Here is a 21,545-nt window from a genome sequence, read left to right as displayed (position 1 = left end):
GCCGGCCTTTTTAGAATCGTAACATCGGCGTCGTAAAAAGTGATAGTCGAAACAGACGATGACGTTGTTATTAAGAACCTTATACATATAATTCAGCCGGGACCTTTGATTTTGGTCAATATAACCGGTATGTTGTTCTAAACGATGTCGTCGTAAATGGTTTTGACTGTACATTATATAATATACCCCTTTATACATAGATAATATCAGTCTAAGGGTTTGTTTCACAATGTATGTATAAAGTACCAAATAGATATGCAACACATAAATTATTTGGAAGACAAATTGTGCTAATGACCCATCTTCGGACTCATAACTTATGATGGACTTTACGTGACGAATAGCGCTATCTGACAGTCGTGAAACGCAACAATAGTGTTCCTACCAATAAGTAATAAATAGCTAATTTGGAATTTATATAGAACTTATCCGTACATTGTGAAACAGACCCTAAATATGTATTTTAACTAAAAACTGTATCACCGCGAAATGAGAATTTGACAGAAAGATACATAAAAGTACATTAGTTGAAAGAGTTTTAATACAATTTTAATAAAACGGCCTTTTATGAATAAGGCATTATTACTATAGGTAAAACATAATAAGTTCGTTATTTTAGAACATCCTGTGCTCTAATTTCGAAATAGTTGCCCTATCATAATTTAGTTGGCCTTGCCAAAATGATAAGGAAAATACTATTGGATATTTTACCTATTTTGTTGCATTCAAATTATAAGTAATTTATGTTCTATTATCCTTCAAATTAAAGCGTTAAGTTGCGTAGACTATATATTTTATGAATTCTTTTTTTTTAAATATCGATGTTGAACTGCAAGCTCGTTTGTAAAAACATTTAGTTAGTTTAGTTTGATATTCTTCAAATGTTTGCTAAGTGTAAAATACATAAGTAGGTTTAGTTTAGTAGTTTTATGGGAAACTATGCTTTGATTTAAATCTTCCAGTCAATTAGTGTTCATCTATTTCTATTATTAATGCGTTCTATAAACAGACTATTTAAATTTACTTTTAAATTACGTTGCTGTCCCTACTGAATCTAGCGCTCAGTACGACAAGGTCACGTCAATTTTATGGTCATACAATTGAGCTGCATCATTGTTATTTGAGGCGATTGACGATTGAATGTTACGTACTTGAAGTACATAAAAAAGTAATATAATACTTCCTTGAAAAGGGTTTCAGATATATACAACACAGTTGTTGGTGTGCAATGGCAATGTATGAGTACTTAAAGCTTGAGTATCCATAATATAGGGGGTAATTCCTAGACAAGCGTTTAAACAAACACAACAAACGCAGGCTGCAATTTCCCCGTACTAGACTATCTAAAGTTAGTAATTCTTATTTGGGGAAAGGGATACTCTTCTTTAATAAAATCCCAGAGGCTCTTTTATCTCTACCTTTCAATAAATTTAAGAAATGTCTTAAAGAAAAGCTGTGTAAAAAGGCTTACTATAAAGTCAACGATTATCTAGTTGATAAAAGGGCCTGGGACTAGTGCTAGACAGGCTACCTCTAATTACTTTGCGATATTTGTTTTAAAATAAGTGTTGTTTGATGATTTGCTATTTTAAAAGAGTACCGAGAGTTTTTTACGCCGGCTTTTTCTCTCGGCCTACATCCTCTGACTTCTTTGCCGATGAGTAGGCATGCCTACAAATTCGAATTTAATGACGTGGAATAAGTGATACATGTATCTTATGTTCCATAATAAACATATTTTATTTTTTTAAGAAACTAAATACGTAATTTACACAAAGCAAGCGAGGTCACGCGCTGATGAATGCGGCAGTGTGTGCAGAAGTGGCTGCACCTAGGCGCCCGCGAGAGGCTCCGATCTAGCTGTCTTTTTTCATACTGCGTGCGTCTTTTTTTGGCAACGCGCGTTAACCTTGGATTTTTCATAGCGAAGCGCTGCACGTACGCTTAGTTTCGGATAGTCGTACTCATAGAGCGTCCCCCACCCGGCGCGCCCAAATTTTCTGCATTCGACCGGAGTGTGGAGTTTTCGGCGGTCGCATTCGCGAGCGAGGCTCACGGTATTCGACAGTTACGACGCGGCCGTTCTGCGCATAGCGATAGGCGTGCGCGTTGCAATATGCGGAAGTGAGCAGACATCGCCCGGAGCTAATACTAGTGACAAGTGATTCTCAGTGTACGCACTCTCAGTGAAACGAACTATGCCATTTGTGCACGGCTCGGCTGAGCATTGATGATTTGAATTCAATTGGGACTGCAAATTTGGAATTTCATGGTTTCGAGGAAAGTATTGTTTAATCTATCTAAAGAGGTCGGATTAGGGCCGGCCTGATCTGTGAGTCAATCTAGGCTTGTAATACGATGTCATTGATAAATGTGTGTTGACACCCCGAAGCATGTGATAAATACTAAACGCGCGAACTCGTAGCGCAGATTATGCCTTAAAATCTTACCTCGAGAGGACATTTTTGCATAGATCTCAATCGTTTCCCGGTTTTTGCATACACGTGCTGTCGTTTTGGGGCTATTGAACTTGATAATGATACAATCGTATTATTTTTTATGCCTATATTGCATCACAATTTTTTGCTTGATCAGACCGGTTGGCCGCAGATTTCGATTTAACGAATCTGTGGATTTGTCGGTTTAATTAATTCATCGAAGAATCCAGTTTATGGTCGTCGTTCTCAAGTAATTATGGGCGTGAATAGGCCCAAGAGTAGGTAGGCCCGGAATTGCTTTGAAGCGAAACTGGTCTTTTGACGCACTAACATTTGCATAGAAACTGTCAAACTGGCCCCGTGCTCGTCTAATAAATAATTAGCGACCGGCTCTCGTCCACAGACTACGCAGCTCTACGGTTTTGAATCAACTGACGGCCTGCCTTGTACTTTGATCGAAATGCCTATTAGATGTTTGGTAAATAATCCAAAGACAAAAACTTGTATATCATTTTATTACCAGCTCTATTAGAATTATTTTACTAATCAGCAAGTTTTTGCAACCGTTAGTGACGATTATTTAAGAAACCTTTTTCTTTATATCGTAATGGAATGTTAGAATTTTTAAAAACGTTTTAAAAATTAAGCTTACTTTTATAGTTATAATTTTGGTTAGGGTGTAATATTTATTGAACTACATGAATTAGCTTAATTTTATTACACAATGTAAAGGAATATGTCCAGAGAAGGGATCGATGTCTGCAAGGCCATTAATGAGATTAAAACGCGCTGTTTAGTTCTATTAGAAGCGATAAAATATATTCTAATTAATCTACGCATTGCTATTGTATTAAGTGCGCAGATAGTACTTATTGAGACTTAAAAACAAATATAATTTCCTTTAATCTCTATGACATTTAACAACAAACATGATATTGCCGAAATGTGCGCTCAGCAATGTGTGCGTGACTTACACACCTTTACACACTTCAAACAAAAGACAAAATTGTCGATAAAGAAGGAGACTTTCTTGCCCAATCTTCTCGACTCGTCTATCTCGATTGATAGCAGTCTGTCAGCTTACGCGAATGGATCAACATTTATTTGAGTAAAAATTCGTTAGATTTTTGTATCCACGTGGTATCTGCAATTTGATAACCTTTATTTCATAGACGTGCGAAGATAACAGCTGATAAAGCAAATAGAATATCATACGGAAATTGTATTAAAAAAATAAGTAGTATCAAATGATTAGATGTTGCCATAACACTAAATAGGTCCGATTATCTAGATTTACTTATAAACGTCGGCACGGTGGTAAGCGAATTCAAGTGAATATTTCCTATTAGTAAAATTGTCCAAGCAGTTATCTCAAAAGCACTAATCAAAATAAATCAAAACTATGCTATTGCTATGATACAAAAGGTTTGTATGAAGTACAATTTTAAATGATTTCATAAAACGTGAATTATTCTGATGTAATCTAGGCGTAAGACATCTCAAATAAAGTGGTAATCATAACGAAATAATACCTCATTGCCATATGATAATCAATAAATTAATAATTCCCGCGTTTTCCCCCTCGTTAACGGGGGTGCTGTCATGTTCACACATAGCGATCCCGTATTACCTGAGTCGAACTGTCAATGTTCGTAAATATCTTAGACTTCTGTCTCATTCGCGCACTCGCTTTTCATATGAGGTTTTAAGAATGAACACAAGAAAATAATTACCCAATTTGGTGTAAATTTGGGTAATTATTCGATCTGTCAGATCAGTAAATTTGTCTGAAAACAGCTCCAATTTTTTCTATCGTTCTTTACTAGTATATAGTACCCCTAGAAATATTAAGGAGGCGCATGGCTTTGGACCCCTTAAAAATTAAATAACTGGTAAAATAACATGCATGATGTAAGGAACAATATGTTCCCAGTAAGGTTAGGTTAAAAGATAAAACCAAAAAAAAAAAAAAAAATTTCTATGGGTTTCAGGAGCATGCTTTACCACATTATTGCATGGTATACCATTGCCGAATGATATGTAGAAAAAAATTTGGAGAAAGATTTTGTTTTATCGTGGTGCCCACAAATTTACCGAAATTTCTGATACATATATTTGCTCGATTAATTTATAAATGTTTTCTATTAATTTCATTATCAGTTCTAAAATGAACATTTGCAATGAATACCGTAACGAACATTTAGTATTTTAAACGTATCTACGTATAAAAGGTCCCTTCTTGTAAGCCAAGTTTAATACGCAACTGATTTTAATGCGACATCAATAGACGGAGGTATATAAGGGTGTAAATCAATAGACACAGAAACATATATATATTTTTATGTAATAGGAAGCAAACGCACATGAGGCTCACCTAATGTTAAGTGATACCGCCGCCCATGGACACTCACATTGCCAGAAGGCTCGCAAGTGCGATGCCGACCTTTTTCTTTAATTTAGACTATCATGTCCCTAAGTGATTTTATATACCTCCGAAATATAAAATATTATACGCAGTTGTATTCTATAGAAATTTGACTATGATTAAACGCATTTGAATCCATAACGATTCGTAGGAAGACGCACTAATTCGTGTTTATAACTCAATTTAATATGGCAAAATTATCCTTTTGCGCGATTTATATTTCGCAGCATATCGATTGGTACATTTAGGGATACGGCTGGTAGCAAATACGTCTTGTATTTCGAATAAACTCATTAAAACGTTAAAAAACAGTCCATTTTGTAGGTATGTCGCAAGCCGGGCTCTATAATTGTTAGTCTGTAGCTAGTCTGTATTTAGCTAGGCCTAGGCGGGGGTTGAGGGGAGGGGAGGGGGGGACCAAGGACAGCCTCCCGGAGGACCTTCGAGGCGCGACGCTTACGTAATATTACAAGGCCATCACTGCGGCTGTGTGCAGTTAGCTTATAGTGTAGGTTCTATACGTAGATTTCTCGTAAATAGTCCTTATGGTTTTGGATTAAGGTTTATTTTACAATGCACTTTAAATGTCGAATGAATCAGTTGCTTATGCTCGCAACTTCCTCTACGTAGCAATTTTTTTTCGTAGAGACTAGTAGTAGTCACTTAGACGACAAATATAATGGAACCACACCCATAGAGCCTGATTTTCATATACGATTCAATTGGACTAAAAGGATTTTCGATTGAAATCCAAATCCGAAAGCAATATCATGTTAGGTTTTGTTTTCGAATCGAAAAATCCTCTATAATCAAATCAAATGTCAAACTCATATCATTTTGCTGCGTATTTCTGATGTACATAGTAACACTTAGTTAGTAAGCTTTTATATTAGGATTTAGATGTACATAATTAATTGTTCGTTCAAATCGAATTAAGCCCACACAAGCTTTATACTAAGCTAAATTTATCCTCATTCAACTGTGTTTTGAACCTCAATAAATAAAATCTAGTAATTATTAAAACCCTATATATTTTACGTACAAATAAATTCGAGACGACTCATTGGTCTAGTGGTTAGTACCGCTGACTGCGAATCCATGGGTCCCGGGTTCGATCCCCGGCTGAGGCGAACATCGATGTGATGAGCATTTGGTGTTGTTCTTAGGTCTTGGGTGTTTAAATATGTATTTATATGTACATATATCTATCTATAATATGTATGTATATCCGTTGCCTAGTACCCATAACACAAGCTTCACCAGCTTAGCATGGGACTAGGTCAATTGGTGTGAATTGTCTTTAAAAAAAAAAATGTACTTGAAAGTTGTATTTTATACACATATGTACCAAATCCGCTTACCACGTAACAATAGAAGTACAAGTAGAATTCATGTAACAATAGGTAATTGAACCTGTGTGGGACAGTCCCAAACTGGTTGCATTTGGGTCAAGGATTAGCCACGGACCCTTTGTCCCATTCCCCACGCGGAAGTACCCCCTTGTTTATTCCCCTAAGACAGCTCATTGTAGAATCCTCATTCGCTTTCAGATAACTTAGCTCAAATAGTCATGAGAAACCTTGATCAGAAATAACGTTGCCATAATAATATCTAATTAGAAAAAAATCGATAAAACTGGATTGTAGTTATAGTAATTAAGGTTACTTTTGATTTAAAAAAATCATTAATTTATCGATCCTTTTAAACCAAAGCAACATATAGAGTCTTGCATCTAAGCTAATCTCAACTCTAATATCGTGCGTTGGACCTCCAGCAGTGCAACAACGAATTTTTATTATGCGCAAATAAGAATTGTTCACTGAAGGAAGACCTCAGATAGTAATGTAGACCCTAATCGAAGAATTTAAAATACACGAATCAAATTAATATATTGGTTAAACCAAAGCAATATATATACGTAGAGTCTTGTATCTAAGCTAATCTCTTTACATTTACTCACAATTTACTTTAACATTGTGAGTTCGACCTACGGCAGAGCAACAGTATTATTATGCACAAATGTCATTTGCTCGGTGAAGGAAGACATCGGTAGGAAACAGGCTCGTCTTAGACCGGATAAATCGATGTATCGATAATCACGTAGCATATAAAGAAAGTTTTAAATGGATGTGTCTGTCCTCTTCTGAGACCTAAACCAAAAGAAACAATAGAGAATAGACATATATAATAACAATTATTTATTTATAATTAATATGACAGCTACACATATCCATAGTATAAAAGAAAACACTTAGATATACAAAGCCAAAACAGATTACATTGATAAACAGAAAGCATAAGTCAATTAAGTACATTTATAAGTAAAAAACAAAGGGCCTCATAGCCTAGCGGTCTTATTAAGTGGCAGCTAGGTGAGGGGTACCGGGTTCGATTCCCGGTTCGAGGGCAAGTTTTAATTTAATTTAAAAATTTGTTCTCGGCCTTTGGGAGGGTTGTGCGGTACCGGGCGAGTGCTTAAACCATACATGGAGGGCACGGTCGAATTTCTACGGCAAGCAGTGAGTATGCTAACTAAGAAAGGAGACTGTGAAGGTTTAGAACGTAGCAATACGTTCTAGGCCGAGGATGGATATTACAAGTGCGAATTATAAAAATCTTATACTTGACGCTGGCTAATGCACAAACCGTGCCAGAGCCATAAAAAAAAAGTAAAAAATAACTAAAATTAAATATTAAACTTCTCTTCCCACTTCTTGAAATATTTCCTCACAACCTCTTTGGTAAGCTAGAAAATGACAATTAATAATTCGTGTTAACTAAAACCCGAAACATTAGAATAACGCATAGTGTTCGTACGAGGCACATGAACCAATCGTGAATATCGTGTCGCATTAATTTTTATTTCATTATTCCTTCTACTTTTCATTTCATTACCACGGTGTATAAGTTACTATAACGGGTTTCAACGTCAAATAGTTAACTTTAACTTCCCGTGGTTCACACAAAAATCTGGGTCAAGTGACGCAAAGTTCCAAACATCGATGCGTGTACGCACTGCAACGTACCTGCAACTTTCTATTCGTTTTATCGTGCCGCGTTTGAAAACGCAGTAGAAAGTGTGTTAGGATATACTAGCTACAGATAATAATAAACATAGAATATCCGATCCGAAACTTTATTAAATCCGAAATTACTAGTTTTCTGTGCATGCCTTTGTTTATGATTCATCGAATCTCGTAACTAGCTACAGATAATATATATAAATATTCGATCCGAAACTTTAATAAAATCCGCAACTACTAGTTTTCTGTGCATGCCTTTTAATCAATTATTCTGTAATAATCAATATTTTAGAAACGAAAATATTTTTTACTTACCCGTGAACTTATTTATTAGCTTTTTGGTAAGAATTCTTGTTGCGTGCCTTAAATCTGCCAAAGTTAATGTTACGAGGATTATTAAAAAAATATAATCTGTAAAAGCTGCTAAAAAGCTTCGTGCAATATTTAAAAAGTATTTTAGAAATAAATATAGCCTATGTTACTCCGAGTAAACGCATTCTAATGGTGAATTAAAAAAAATATTTTTTGAATTTATTAATTACAAATCTACAATATTTATAATAGTCGTCTAAGTTGTAATATTAATCTGCGATATCAGATAATTTGTTTTATTTCGTTAGCGATTTTTTTATTTTTTTATATATTACATTTAAAAAATCACGGTTTCTCAATAGATCCAAATAGCTCGGGATAGAGAAAGATGGCAAGCCTTGGAAGAGGCCTTTACCGGAGAATGTTCCTGATTTTGTAATAGGAAATAAGATAAGGCTAAAAAATATTTATTAACAATTTGTTGCATACTTTATAATAAACATTAAGTTTATAATTTAGATTTATATAGTATGTTAGTACTACTATCCGTCCAATGCATAGTATAAATGCATCACATTTAGAATTTAGAAAAGTAGTCTGTGCATGCGTATGTCGAAATGTGTTGCGTAACACAGAATCACTGAGTAGAGACAGAACGTAATTTGCTTCGAAATTTGACAGGAAACGGTTATTCATTGTTGTCATATTTATACATAGAAAGCTTTATTGTCAGTTTAAGTAGGAAATATTCCTTAGTTTTGAATCTGTTCTAGCTAATATTCAAATATATTATAATTAAAAATGTATAAACAGAAAACTCTTTTTGTAAAACGATACGATGCGGGGCGGGGATTGAATTACGCGTTATTGTTATTTTCGACTTTCCCGTACTTTACACCACATAAAGGTAACTTTTATAAAGAGTCACTGGGTGGTCACGAAACGTTTTACTATTGGTACAGAAACGTTACGGCGCGTTACAGGGGGAGGGGGTATGTCTGATTTTTCAGCTCATTAACTAGCGTCGAATGGGTTGATACTGATTCACGATGTTTTCGTTCACTGTACCCTGCACACTAGATAGAAATATTATTTGTGCGCTGAATCCGAAACTAGCCTAACAAGAGAAGTGAGTGATGCCAACTCCTACAAAATGTTCCGCCTAGAACAAACTTCAAATACTCCTAAATATCGTTTAAAACCCCCTAAAGTTTTGGTTGTACAATGTACACTCGGTTTGAGATATAATTTCAAATATGCATAAATAATACATAAACTATGAGTAGTATAATAATAGTATATAATTTCGATTTGTATCCTTTTAATATATCAGTTGGAGTCTATATCAGGTTTAGATTGTTGGTTGGGTTCTTGGCTTAATATAAATTGTATGAAATAGCGCGTTTTTTAGGAAAAATCCTGTATAAAGTACCCCCTAAATAGATGTCCGTCCTAAACAGCATCTAGGCCATCTCGATTCCCCCTGGGGAAGCCCCAAGTTGGAATCACTGCCATATCTACGTGCCATAAACAATTAAATACTACGCATATAGGTTTTGAAATATATTATTAACAATTTTGTTTATCTAATAAATAAACGCACTTCATCACAGATTCAATCAAATTTCAACTCCATTCTTTCGTTTTTAAACAACAAAAAAGCCCGAAAGAGTTTTTAATTTTTTTCTTTACACTATCAAATCGGTATAGAGGCATATATTAATCTAGAATATATTAAATATTATAAGTCTTTTAATATAGCGATAATAAAAGACTCTGAGTTGAAATTCATGAATGAAAGTAAAAGTTTATCAATATTGACGTTCCCAGCGCTAGTCTCGGACGCAATGCATTTGACCCCATTACCCATTTACAAATGATAAAGAACTGTGTCACTGCAGCGTGTTTACAATTTTTATTTACTTAGCAATGTTACCACAGATGTTTTAAGCTGTAATATTAATCTGTGATACGCCTTGTATCATTTTGTTTTATTTCGTTTGATTTGTATAGACTATATAATTTTTAAATGTGAAGTTGTAATTTTTATTTATTTAGTAACACTTTCCATTGCATATTTCGTACATACTTATATATATAACATAAATTATAGCGGCAACAGGCGGCCTTACCGCTAACAATCGATCTCTTCCCAACCCTAGTAAGGAAAAGAAAAAAACTACTAAGGGTTCTAGAATACATAAAAATAATATGTATTAACAATTTTTTGTATTAAAGAATATAATCATAATTTGTGAGCAGTGTTGGCCTAGTGGCTTCAGCATTCGAATCTCATCTCTGAGGTCGTAGGTTTGGCTCTACACCAATGGACTCTATTTCTATGTGCGTATTAACATTCGCTCGAACGGTGAACGAAAACATCGAGAGGACCAGCTTGTCTAAGACCCAAAAAGCAGACGGCGTGTCTCAGGCACAGGAGGCTGATCACCTACTTGCCTATTATATTGAGAAATGATCCTGGAACAGCTACATCTGAGGCCCTGACCTAAAAAGGTGTACCGTGACCTGTATTGCCACTGATTTATTTATTACTAGCTGACCTGGCGAACATCGTACCGCCTAACAGTCGATTCTTTATTTGTTTAAAATACTTATTCTGCTATTCGGGACACCGGTCTAGCTAGTAAGATAAAAAAAAGAAAATTGATAAGTTAACAAATTAAGACATGTCAAAAAATAAAAATTTACCTTCCCGGAACCCCTCCACTAACACTTGAACTGTATGCTATGGTATTAAAGTTCAAATTGTCTTTTAAGTGTTATTACGAATATGTTGTATGGGAATATAGAAAAGTGTTGTTTTTAGAGTTTTTCACTCAATTTTTTAAATTTTTCTCCGTAAGAACCATCCTCGTACTTCAAGGTATATTATAAAAAAAAATCAGACAAATCGGTCAAGCCGTTTTCATGTTATGTCGTGACAACGGAAAACGGGTTTCATTTTTATATATATAGACTAGCGGACCCCACAGACTTTGTCTTGCATTATACCTATTTCAAGCGATTAGGATATTTAACAAAGTATGAAGTACCGACTGCAGCGCCATCTGCCGGGCTGATTTATGAATCTAAACCATTCCCAGATCCCCTTGAACACACACAAAAAATTTCATCAAAATCGGTCCAGTCGTTTGAGAGAAGTTCAGTGACATACACACTCACAGAAGAATTATATATATATAAAGATTAATCACAATTTGTGAATGTGACAAAGAAATGGTTCTAAGTAAAACGGCCCTTTAAACAGCGGTCTCTTTAATCCGTATTGCAAAAGGCAAATAAAAAAAGGGGGGAATTATTTAAAAATATTCAAATACCACATATTTTAAACAAATAAAATACTTGAAAATATGTGAATTATTCGTAAATATGTAAAAATAATTTTCCATTACTACAATGTTAAGTACAAAAAGAACTTCAAGTTAATACAAGTTTATAATGTAATAACATTTATTTCTAGTCTATGAATCTATTCTGACATTGGCATTTCTCAAGCGAATAAAAGAGGCTAAAACAATCTGTGGTTTGATATCCGGTTTATGCTCCATCAAACAACCGAAATCTATTTAAATTGTACAACAGCTATTAAACCGACTTTAATATAGTTTGGTTTACGACTATATATTCAAGATACATCGTTACACTAGCGGCTTGTCCCGGCTTCTAATAATTCTATTTTCTTAAATCTCTTCTTGAAATAAATATTACTCAGTAATAATTTAATTGTAATGAGCAAAGAGTTGATCCAGCAGTTTCCTTCGTTAAAAACATTGAGTCGTCAAATCGTCTTAGATAAGATCAAATACAGATTATAAAACAATAGTTGTATTTGTAATGTTAAATTCCGAAATTTGTCTATGTAATTCACATGTAACGGGACAATAGATAATAGAACAAAGCAAGAAACGGTTCATTATGACCTGCAAGTGACCGTGCTTTGCGCAACTCGATGCACCCTCCCCTCTCTTCTCCCCCTTTCTACGCGTGCGCGTGTTGCATTCCGGAACCAGGTCGTAGCCGAAATTACGTCCACTATTACATGACCTCCCCCTCTGATATACCGCCCTTTGATCGTCCAACTTTTGGAAGCTCAACGGAGAGTGGCGAAATGTCGTGCACGCATGCAAATGTACAGTTAGGCTGTAACGGAGTTTAGAATCGATACCGTATCGGCCCTGCAGATCTATTAGTGAAGGGAATTTTCACATGAGTGCCTCTTTTGATTGTCAAGTTGTTTAGGGGCTTAGATCATCAAACAATACAGATAAAAAATCATTTCTTATCAAGCAAACAAAACTATTGTACAAAAAAATATATTAAACGCGAGTTTAATATAGAATGCTTTTAATTACATCTGTTACTAAATTATACCGTTGTGGCTTAGAGATAAACCAACACGACTTAAAAGCAAAGTGCAAGTTCTGGGTTTGACCTTTCGTGAAATACTTGTTACGAGTAGGTAGCAGAGGGAACTTACTTGTATTACGATATTACTAAACATGTACATATTTTTATTGATTTTAATTGCCCCAAGTAGTAGTTTTCTATAAAAAAGGGAAATGCTTTGTTAAAAAATTGACTTTAAATATTTAGAGAGGTATCGATATAGAACACGCCGGTAATAAATTATGATTGAGCAGGACGGGAAAATCAATAAAAGGCAACGTGGGAAAAGCCAGTTTGTAATTACGAATTCATTGCATATGTCAGAAAATAGTTCGGTCGTTATCCGTTAATCGTTAGACATTATTTTGTTCGCTACTATTACTTGGTGAATGAAAATTAAAGTGTAAAGTTTTTTTTATTTTTATTGCTTAATATATTGAATACTAAATCGTTTATTAAAACCAAAACATAACAATTAAATATATAGTATTTACAATTTTCTCAACCTACGTAGTAATATTAAAATTTAATAAAAAGAAAATTCAAAAAGTTACCTTTAACGCTGGCAGCATTTTCTCTCTGTATTGCTTATTCGTTGAGCGAGGAAAGCACCAGCTCTGGGGTCACCGGTACTAAGTCCCAGGCGCCAACTTAAATCTTTAATAAGCGCCTGTGCACTTGAACCCCACGACCCAAGAGTGTCTCCAAAGGGAACAAAATCGAAGTTGGAGGAAAGACTCTTTCTTATATTTCGGCCGTTTATTATTAGATTTATCATTAAATGAAATATAATTTATTGTTAGATATATCATTCTTAAAAGGCCGGCAACGCACTCGCGAGCCCTCGGGCATTATGAGTGTCCATGAGCGGTAGTATCACTTAATATCAGGTGCGGCTAATCTGTAAAAAAAATCATAAAAATATTTACCAAAAAAAAAAATTTTGTGCAATTTACGAATTCTACTATCAATGGACTTATATTTTTTTTTATTCATAAGCAAATAAACTAATAAGCTTCAAAACAGTTGCGTTGCGAACAAGTTAATTACAATAACCAAACGTGACCACGGAGACAGATTGTTAATGTGTTCAGTGTTATGGCAATACAATGAGTACTGACGTTTTGCATTTGTCAACTGTCAACTTGTCTTTGTCAAAATATGTCAATATTGTTATTTGTTTTACCATGTCTGCTTTAGGCGATACTATTCTTCATCATATTATCTTTTAATATTTCCTCGTATCAATTTTTAATTAAGAATCTACACTATTGATTTCCAACGCCCAAATATAAAGTATTTGCAATTTATATTGCTTAACCTGTAAAATGAATAAATAGAAAATTAAAACAAATTTAAAATTTTGGTCCCTGTGGCAGTGTACCTTTAACGCTGGCAGCTTAAATAGCGCCTGTGCACTTGAACCCCCCAACAGTATCTACATGTTAGATTTCGTTTAATAAAATATGTACTTCGAAACTAAGAAAAGTCTCTATAAATCATTATGCTATGTTTAAATACTGTTTCATAAAATATTGAAAAGACGAAATTCCTTTTAAAAATTCCTTACATTTTTAAAAGTCTTTCCTTACGCGTTATTTATTTTTGTAATTTTTTATCTAATACAAAGAATTACTTCACCAAGTGTATTCAAACAGGTTGAATCGCGTTTTTTTTTCTAAGATTATAGATTACAAATATTGATTACCAGCTGTATCCTGCAGTTTCACCTTACATATAGGTGCGCGCGGTTTTTGACTTTTTGTGTGGAGTTACTGTTAAATTAGAAAATCTCTATTTTTAATACCTACCAGTAGTACTGGTTTAACAAAAAAACTATTTAACTTGATTGATTTAGGATTGATGTATGACAATTATTAAAAAAGAATAAAAATAGTATTTATATTATCTGTGTGCTTTATGTTTAATGTATGTAGTCTGTGCACATATCTTGCATGGTAATGATCAAAACTTAGAGCCTGGAAGTCTTTTATACCTTTAGTAAACTTAGGTGATTTATTTGGTATAGGCTATTGGCTAAGAAGTTTACGGTTAATTTAATTTAATTAACTGCGTATTAAATGGCGGCGTCTATAATATTTTTTCTGAACAGAGTAATGAACATTGTTTATCTTCGTACAATATTATATCTGACCTGTAAAACCTTTTGTGTGGGATAAAATATTCTCATGGATAATTTCGTTAACAGGGCAGATATTCGAGGAGGCCCGGGCATGGACGCTCAGCAGCAATACTGCTTGAAATGGAACAGCTTCGGTTCGAACCTGGCCACCTCGTTCGCGAACCTATGGAACTCCGAGAGCTTAGCCGACGTCACACTTTACTGCGAAGGTGAGTTTTGATACTTTGACATATTTTTTTTTATTTTACATTTATTTTTGAATTAAGTTGTTTTTTAAATAAACAACTACAACGCTAACCACAAGAACTAGAATGTATATTTACATATAAATATATTAAATGTAAATTATAGTAAGGAAATCTCTGATTGGTTGTGTACCTTGATTTTTATATACATACATCTAACGTAGAGTACCTTAGATGTATGTATATAAAAATGATACAAATACTATATGATAATCAAAATATAAATCACTAAAAACCTTATAAAATATATTATATTATGATTTAAAAATATATTTAGTAGAGATTAATATATAGCAATAGGTTTTCTGATAATTTTATAAAAATGACTTAATTGTATAATACTTTTAGTTGAAATTTGGCTTGAAGCTGTGAATATATAAATAAACAGTTGTTATAAAAGGAAGTTCCCATGCTATAAATTCATATTGCTTTACGTTCTTGGACTATTAAAAGTTAGGCATTTATTAATAAATTTGCATGCAAATGTTTGATAAAGTCCAACATATAATAACATTGGAACTCGGAAGTAGTCATAGCATATTCATAAAGTAATCAAAGAATTTGATACTTTTGATTAAGTATTATGTTTTACAAACTATTATTCGAATTTTTAGCGGATATCACAGAGTCAACAGTACTTATCCAGACCTTGATAAATCGTTAGTAGGCTGATCAATTAAAAAAATAGTAAAAACTAAATTAAATTTATGTTCACCATAATTGTCATGTATTTTAGAATACATAGCTTTGTAACATATATTGTAGAAAATGCATTATGTATGATGTGATGTACCTACTTTAATAAATAGATATTTATTTTCACTCAATGATAAGGGTTCTCAAACATTTGGTCCCTATTAATTTCGTTTAGGATCAAGCTTATTAAATAGCGCTTTGACTGATAGAACTGATAATAAATAATTTGTATAACGCTTTGATATTAACAATTTAAAACATGAACATGTAACACGCACTTTTGCTATTGTGTTTATATATAGACACTACGTCTGTATCGATAGTATTCGTCAAAGATTATATCTAATATCGTTTCCTCGAATGTAATAGAGCCTATATTTAAGCATACAAACACATATATTCAAAACCGTTTACGACGACATCGTTTAGAACACACCGGTTATATTGCCCAAAATCAAAGGTCCCGGCTGAATTCTATTGTATGAGGTACTTAATAACAACGTTATCGGCTGTTACGACTATCGGTTTTTACGACCAAATATGAGTAGTCCCTTCTATGTCGTTATAACAGACTTTGACTGTATGTAGTTTCCATTTAAGTACCATACACGGTAATGTATGCAGCTAACGTAGAAGACCACTGTCGAGGCCAATAAGGTGTTAATAAGCGCCAAACCAATCCCAAGTAACCTTGGGATCAAAACTGTTCAATCACAGTACAGGACTTACTACATAAAAGTTTTAATCTTGTGAAGTAATTTAAATAATCCACTTTGTTTCGCTTCTAAAAATATTTTGTTTAAAGATTTTATTTTTAGTAGCTAACCTTGATTTTTATACCTAACACTTTACACGTGTCGGATATCAAAAAATGCACCAATACTGCCAAAAAATTATCACTCAATGTCAACGAACTTGTTATCAACAAGATTCGCGTAGCTTTGCATTGAAGATCATAATACCAAGAAATTGCCTTGAATTTGCGCATTACAAAAATATTGATTAATGTACAATAATGATTTTATAGCTAGACATTGTACAAATATTAACTCATTACCTTCGTGGACTTTTTGAAGTATTTTTTTCTGTTTATCAAATGGTGATATAAACTAGAGAATTTGAAATACGGCGTGAAAAGATTTAGATGCCTGGATCGATGGGTATTTCGCCTGTATCACGAAATACTTTTTATCGTTGTTGAAGTGAGAAAAGAAATAAATAGATAAGTGAACATGGTGAGGAGAGAAGAATATTGTATACATTTTGATTTTGGACAGAGCAGTGTTGGCCTAGTGACTTCGGCGTCCGATTATCCCTGAGGTCGAAGGTTCGATCCCTGGCTGTGCACCAATGGACTTTGTTTTTATGTACACACGAACGGTGAAGGAAAACATCGTGAGGAAACCGGCTTGCCTTAAACCCTAAAAGTCGACGGCGTGTGTCAGGCACTAGAGTGTGATCACCTATTTGCCTATCAGATTGATCCTGGAACTGAGGCCCAGACATAAAAAGGTTGTAGCGCCACTGTTTTTTATTATTTATTTTGGATACTAAATGGTTTATAATCAACAATAGTCTTATTGATTAGAATAAAAAAGGATATTGCAACCTTGTTTACTTCATTTCAAGAAATTGATGATAAGCGACGCATCTACGCATTTTAATAATCTTATCATATAAAAACAAATGACACATGCAATTTTCCAAGGCTAGCATTTTGTTTGTCTGGAATTTTATAGCCTGTATCTGCTGTTTCAAATTTTCATAGATCACGAATCTAAGTAAAGAAAAATTTGGAGGAGGTTTACTCCGTTGGAGGTCGAGTATCTACTAATGTTAAACATAATGACATGGAATTAATGAAATTTTTATTTTTTATTTTACTAACAACTCATTATTCATCACTAAGGAAGTACTTAAAAGTAAAGACTAAATGGTAGCTAAGAAAAGTGTTTTCAACTTATGTTACCATGTGTAACATACGGCTGCTAGACTTGGGTATTATCTCAGAAACATCGTTTAAAGTTGAATAGAAAGAAGCATGGTGAAAGTAACACTGAGTCCTGAAACATCGCAAAAGAGCAGAAAAGATAAGATTAACGACCAAAGTAGAGGACATTATAAAGAAAATAAGGCAACTGAAATGGCGCTGGACCGGGCACATGACGAGAGATAGCCGGTTGAAATAGACAAAAATTATAACTGAATGGCAACCATGAGATGGAAAATGGACAAAGGAAGAGATAGGCAGACGATATAAAGAGAATAGGAGGCACAACTTGGACAAGAAGAGCTAACATTAGAAACGGAAGCAGCTGGCAGAGGCCTATGTGTCACAGGATACGCTGATCATCAAAACCGGCACATCTGATGTATTAGATTAAGTTAGGTTATGTAACTTAAACAAATGTTTATATATTACTAGCTGACCCAGCAAACGTTTGTTTTGCATGTATATTATTTCTAGGAAATATTTCAAGTTTCAGTTCAATAAAAATAACTATCTACAATAATAATGAATAGGGGTGGATCGTAGAGAGGTGAAAATTAGGAGTTGTATGTATTTTTGTATGCTGTATCATAAAAAAATAAAAACAAAGAAAAATCTAAAGAATAAAAAAAAATTGGGCTTGACTCTATTACTTATTACTTAGGGGTTTTAAAGATAGATAGTAGCTCAGACTTACTGAATATGCATAAAAAAGTTCATAAGAATCGGTCGATCCGCTTCGGAGGAGTATGGGAACGAACATTGTGACATGAAAATTTGTAATATAAAGAGATATTATACTGGGTGTCAGCAATGAAGGCTTAATAATAATTAATCACTAGTCACTGGATCACGAAGTATCGCGCACAGCAACTTTATACTATCACGAGATTTTGTGAAAAGGTTTAATATTACTGTATTCCACGTACCACGAAAACAATCTTGACTAATTGCGACGTACCTGCTCGTTTCGTTGACGCTGAAGTTTTCGAGGTCGGTGGGGGGGGGGGGGGGGGGGGGGGGGCAAGCCTCCCTGGGAAATGGGAAACAGGGTCGTGTTGCCTAGACGAATGTAGCTCAAAGCTATTCGTCTAGAGATTTAATGCTATGTAATGGTTATATTTAATGTACCTAAAGTCTGAATTTTACAACTATCTATTTGTATATGTGTAGATTAAGATAATATGTATATGATATACTAGCTGGCCTGGCGAACATCGTACCGCCTAACAGTCGATTCTTTATTTTTTTTAAATACTTATTCTGCTATTCGGGTCACCGGTCTAGCTAGTAAGATAAAAAAAAGAAAGTTGATAAGACAACAAATACATTATGTCAAAAAATAAAAATTTACCTTCCCGGAACCCCTCCACTAACACTTGAACTTTATGATATGGTATTAAAGTTCAAATTGACTTATAAGTATTATTACGAATATTATGTATGGGGATATAGAAAAGTGTTGTTTTTAGACTTTTTCACTCATTTTTTTTAATTTTTCTTTTCCGCAAGAACCATCCACGTACTTCAAGGAATATTATAAAAAAAGAATTTGTCAATTTGGTCCAGGCGTTGTTGAGTTATGCGCTTACCAACACATTTTGCGATTAATTTTTATATTATATATTATCAGTAGGCTTTCAGACACAAAACATAAACTCAAACTCAAAATATCTTTATTCATATAGGTAAACAAGTATACTTATGAACGTCAAAAAAAGAAGTAACATTAATTTTAAATTTACATTTACATAATTTATATACTTATTAGTTATTATAAATATTATCGCTCGCACACCACCACTATGTGGAACCAGCTGCCCACTGAAGTATTTCCGAACCAATTCGACTTAGGGTCCTTCAAGAAAAGAGTATACTCATTTGGAACAAAGCCATAAATCAATACAGCCTACAACTTTGACGCCAAGGACGAGTTTATGCAACAAAAAATCTAGAAAAATATTTTCTTCAATTAATAAAACACAAAGGCCGAAGATCAAGACAAGCCGAATTCGTAATAATATTCTAACACTCGAATCAAAGCCATTGACCTCGAGTGCCTACTCAGTATCATCTAAGTCCAACCGGTGCGTAAATAAAAACGCACTTCACTCATAATACAAGAACCCAGAGATATAAATATGTCTATGGAGTCAAAGCCATACATTGGTTTCAGAAAATTCAGACGCGTGAGCGTAAATTTTTTACGGAACGTCACGAAGATGTGCAGCGTTTTTGTCGAAAGCGAGAGACCGATTGAGTGTGAGAAGGGTGAATTACCTTATAGAAATTCTATTTTTAAAATTAAAATTTAATGTAAAGAGAATTTATGAAATATTAGTGTTTTATATTTTATGCACAAAATTTATTGAAACCTCCAATGGCGAATTGTAAATTAAAATGTCACGTGTTATTATTATCGAAAAAATAAATTTAAAAAATTAAATTCATTAAAGTCCTAACATAATATCTTCCTTTTTCTCTCCCTCTATCTCCTGATGTTAAGTGATACCGCCCATGGACATTGCCAGAAGGCTCGCAGTACATTGCCGGCCATTCAAGGATGCTGTTTTCGAATTGGTTCGGAAATTCTTCAGTGGACTAGTTCCACATGGGGCGACCAAAACTGCTTTTATTTTGTTACTTCTCAATCTGGGACATTTAATTCCTAGCTCTATAGATATTTGTATACATTAATCAATGTATACAAAAAAAAACTTAACAAAACTAACGAGTATGACTTGTAATAAGTATTATAATACTATGCTTTCAGAAACCTGTTGTATTGATATTTTTTATTAATATATTTTTTACTGAACACTTGCAATTAGACATTTATTTTTGTTAAAACCTCTAGATCTTAAAGACGTCCTACAGACTTCCCAGAAGTTCTCGAATGATAACACATAAAGTTATTAATGCTATTAGTATACATTAACTGACTATGTTTAATTAACAATAATTATCAAGAAATTAATGTATAATTAAAAAAAAACAAAAGAAGCTTTAGTACAGCCTTTCGATTCTGTAACACACTTTTCGAACTCGCACAGCGGTTTTCGCAGCGGCGGTCGCGCTCAAATTATTCGTGAAACAGTCGTTTTACGATTTGGCATTCTGATAAACAATAAACTACAAGCTCCCTCCTTATCCGAAAACCGCTGTGCGAGTTCGAAAAGTGAGTTACAGAATCGCAAGGCAGTAACTAATAAATATTGTTATTTTATTCGCGTAAACACTTCAAAGTGAATCTCAAAAACACAAAAAGTTTTTTAAATAATAACGACCCGACACCCTTAAGATTAAAAAACAATTTCTCCAGTTATCTTCAAAATTGTCTTATCGTTAAATCTTTCACAAGTGCACGGTGCTACATTGAGGGGTATTAAAAGTCAAGAGTGATCGTGTCAGCTGGCAGGGGGTTAGAGGCAGTAGGGGGCAGTGGGGGGCAGTGGCACACATAGCGACGGGTCGATACGCCCGGGCGCCAATGCGTTCCGCATTGAAACGCACTAAGGCTGGCGGAAGGTTGCGAGCGAATGAAAAACTTTACGTTCTTATTTCAAAATTTAGCTTTTAAAATTGTTTATGGTTTACATTTTGGCATTCACTTTATTTTAGAATTTATGGAAGAGATTCCAAAGTTGATTTGTATATAAATTATCTCCGATAAGCCAATTTAATTAGTTAATATTTTTATCCTATGTGCAAAATTAATGTTGAGTTATTGACTTTGAGTATTGACAGTAGTTCAGTTTGACACTTATTGATTGATTCCGACAACCACGCAGGTTGCGTTTGATTTAACTCTCCCGACGAACGAAGACCTACATACTCTTTTCCTAAAATATTTTTGTTCCCTCTGG

At 34.0% G+C, this 21,545-nt stretch overlaps 1 protein-coding gene across 2 annotated transcripts in view; it reads left to right on the top strand.

Annotated features, from left to right (window-relative positions):
* LOC125056110 (zinc finger protein chinmo) overlaps window positions 1-21,545 on the top strand; it is a 51,669-nt gene that overhangs the window by 10,626 nt on the left and 19,498 nt on the right. The window contains exons 1-2 of one of the 2 annotated variants that reach the window (XM_047659053.1): window positions 1,999-2,280; window positions 14,815-14,957. In XM_047659053.1, the coding sequence (XP_047515009.1) occupies window positions 2,270-2,280; window positions 14,815-14,957 (154 nt within the window). In that variant the 5' untranslated portion in view covers window positions 1,999-2,269. Of the gene's footprint in view, window positions 1-1,998; window positions 2,281-14,814; window positions 14,958-21,545 lie in introns of those variants that run through there. The other variant, XM_047659054.1, reaches the window with a different exon arrangement.

The sequence above is a fragment of the Pieris napi genome, chromosome 14 (assembly GCF_905475465.1).
Source record: "Pieris napi chromosome 14, ilPieNapi1.2, whole genome shotgun sequence".
NCBI lineage: Eukaryota > Metazoa > Arthropoda > Insecta > Lepidoptera > Pieridae > Pieris > Pieris napi.
The sequence above is the reverse complement of the archived record's forward strand: the minus strand, read 5'-3'. Positions and strand labels throughout refer to the sequence as shown.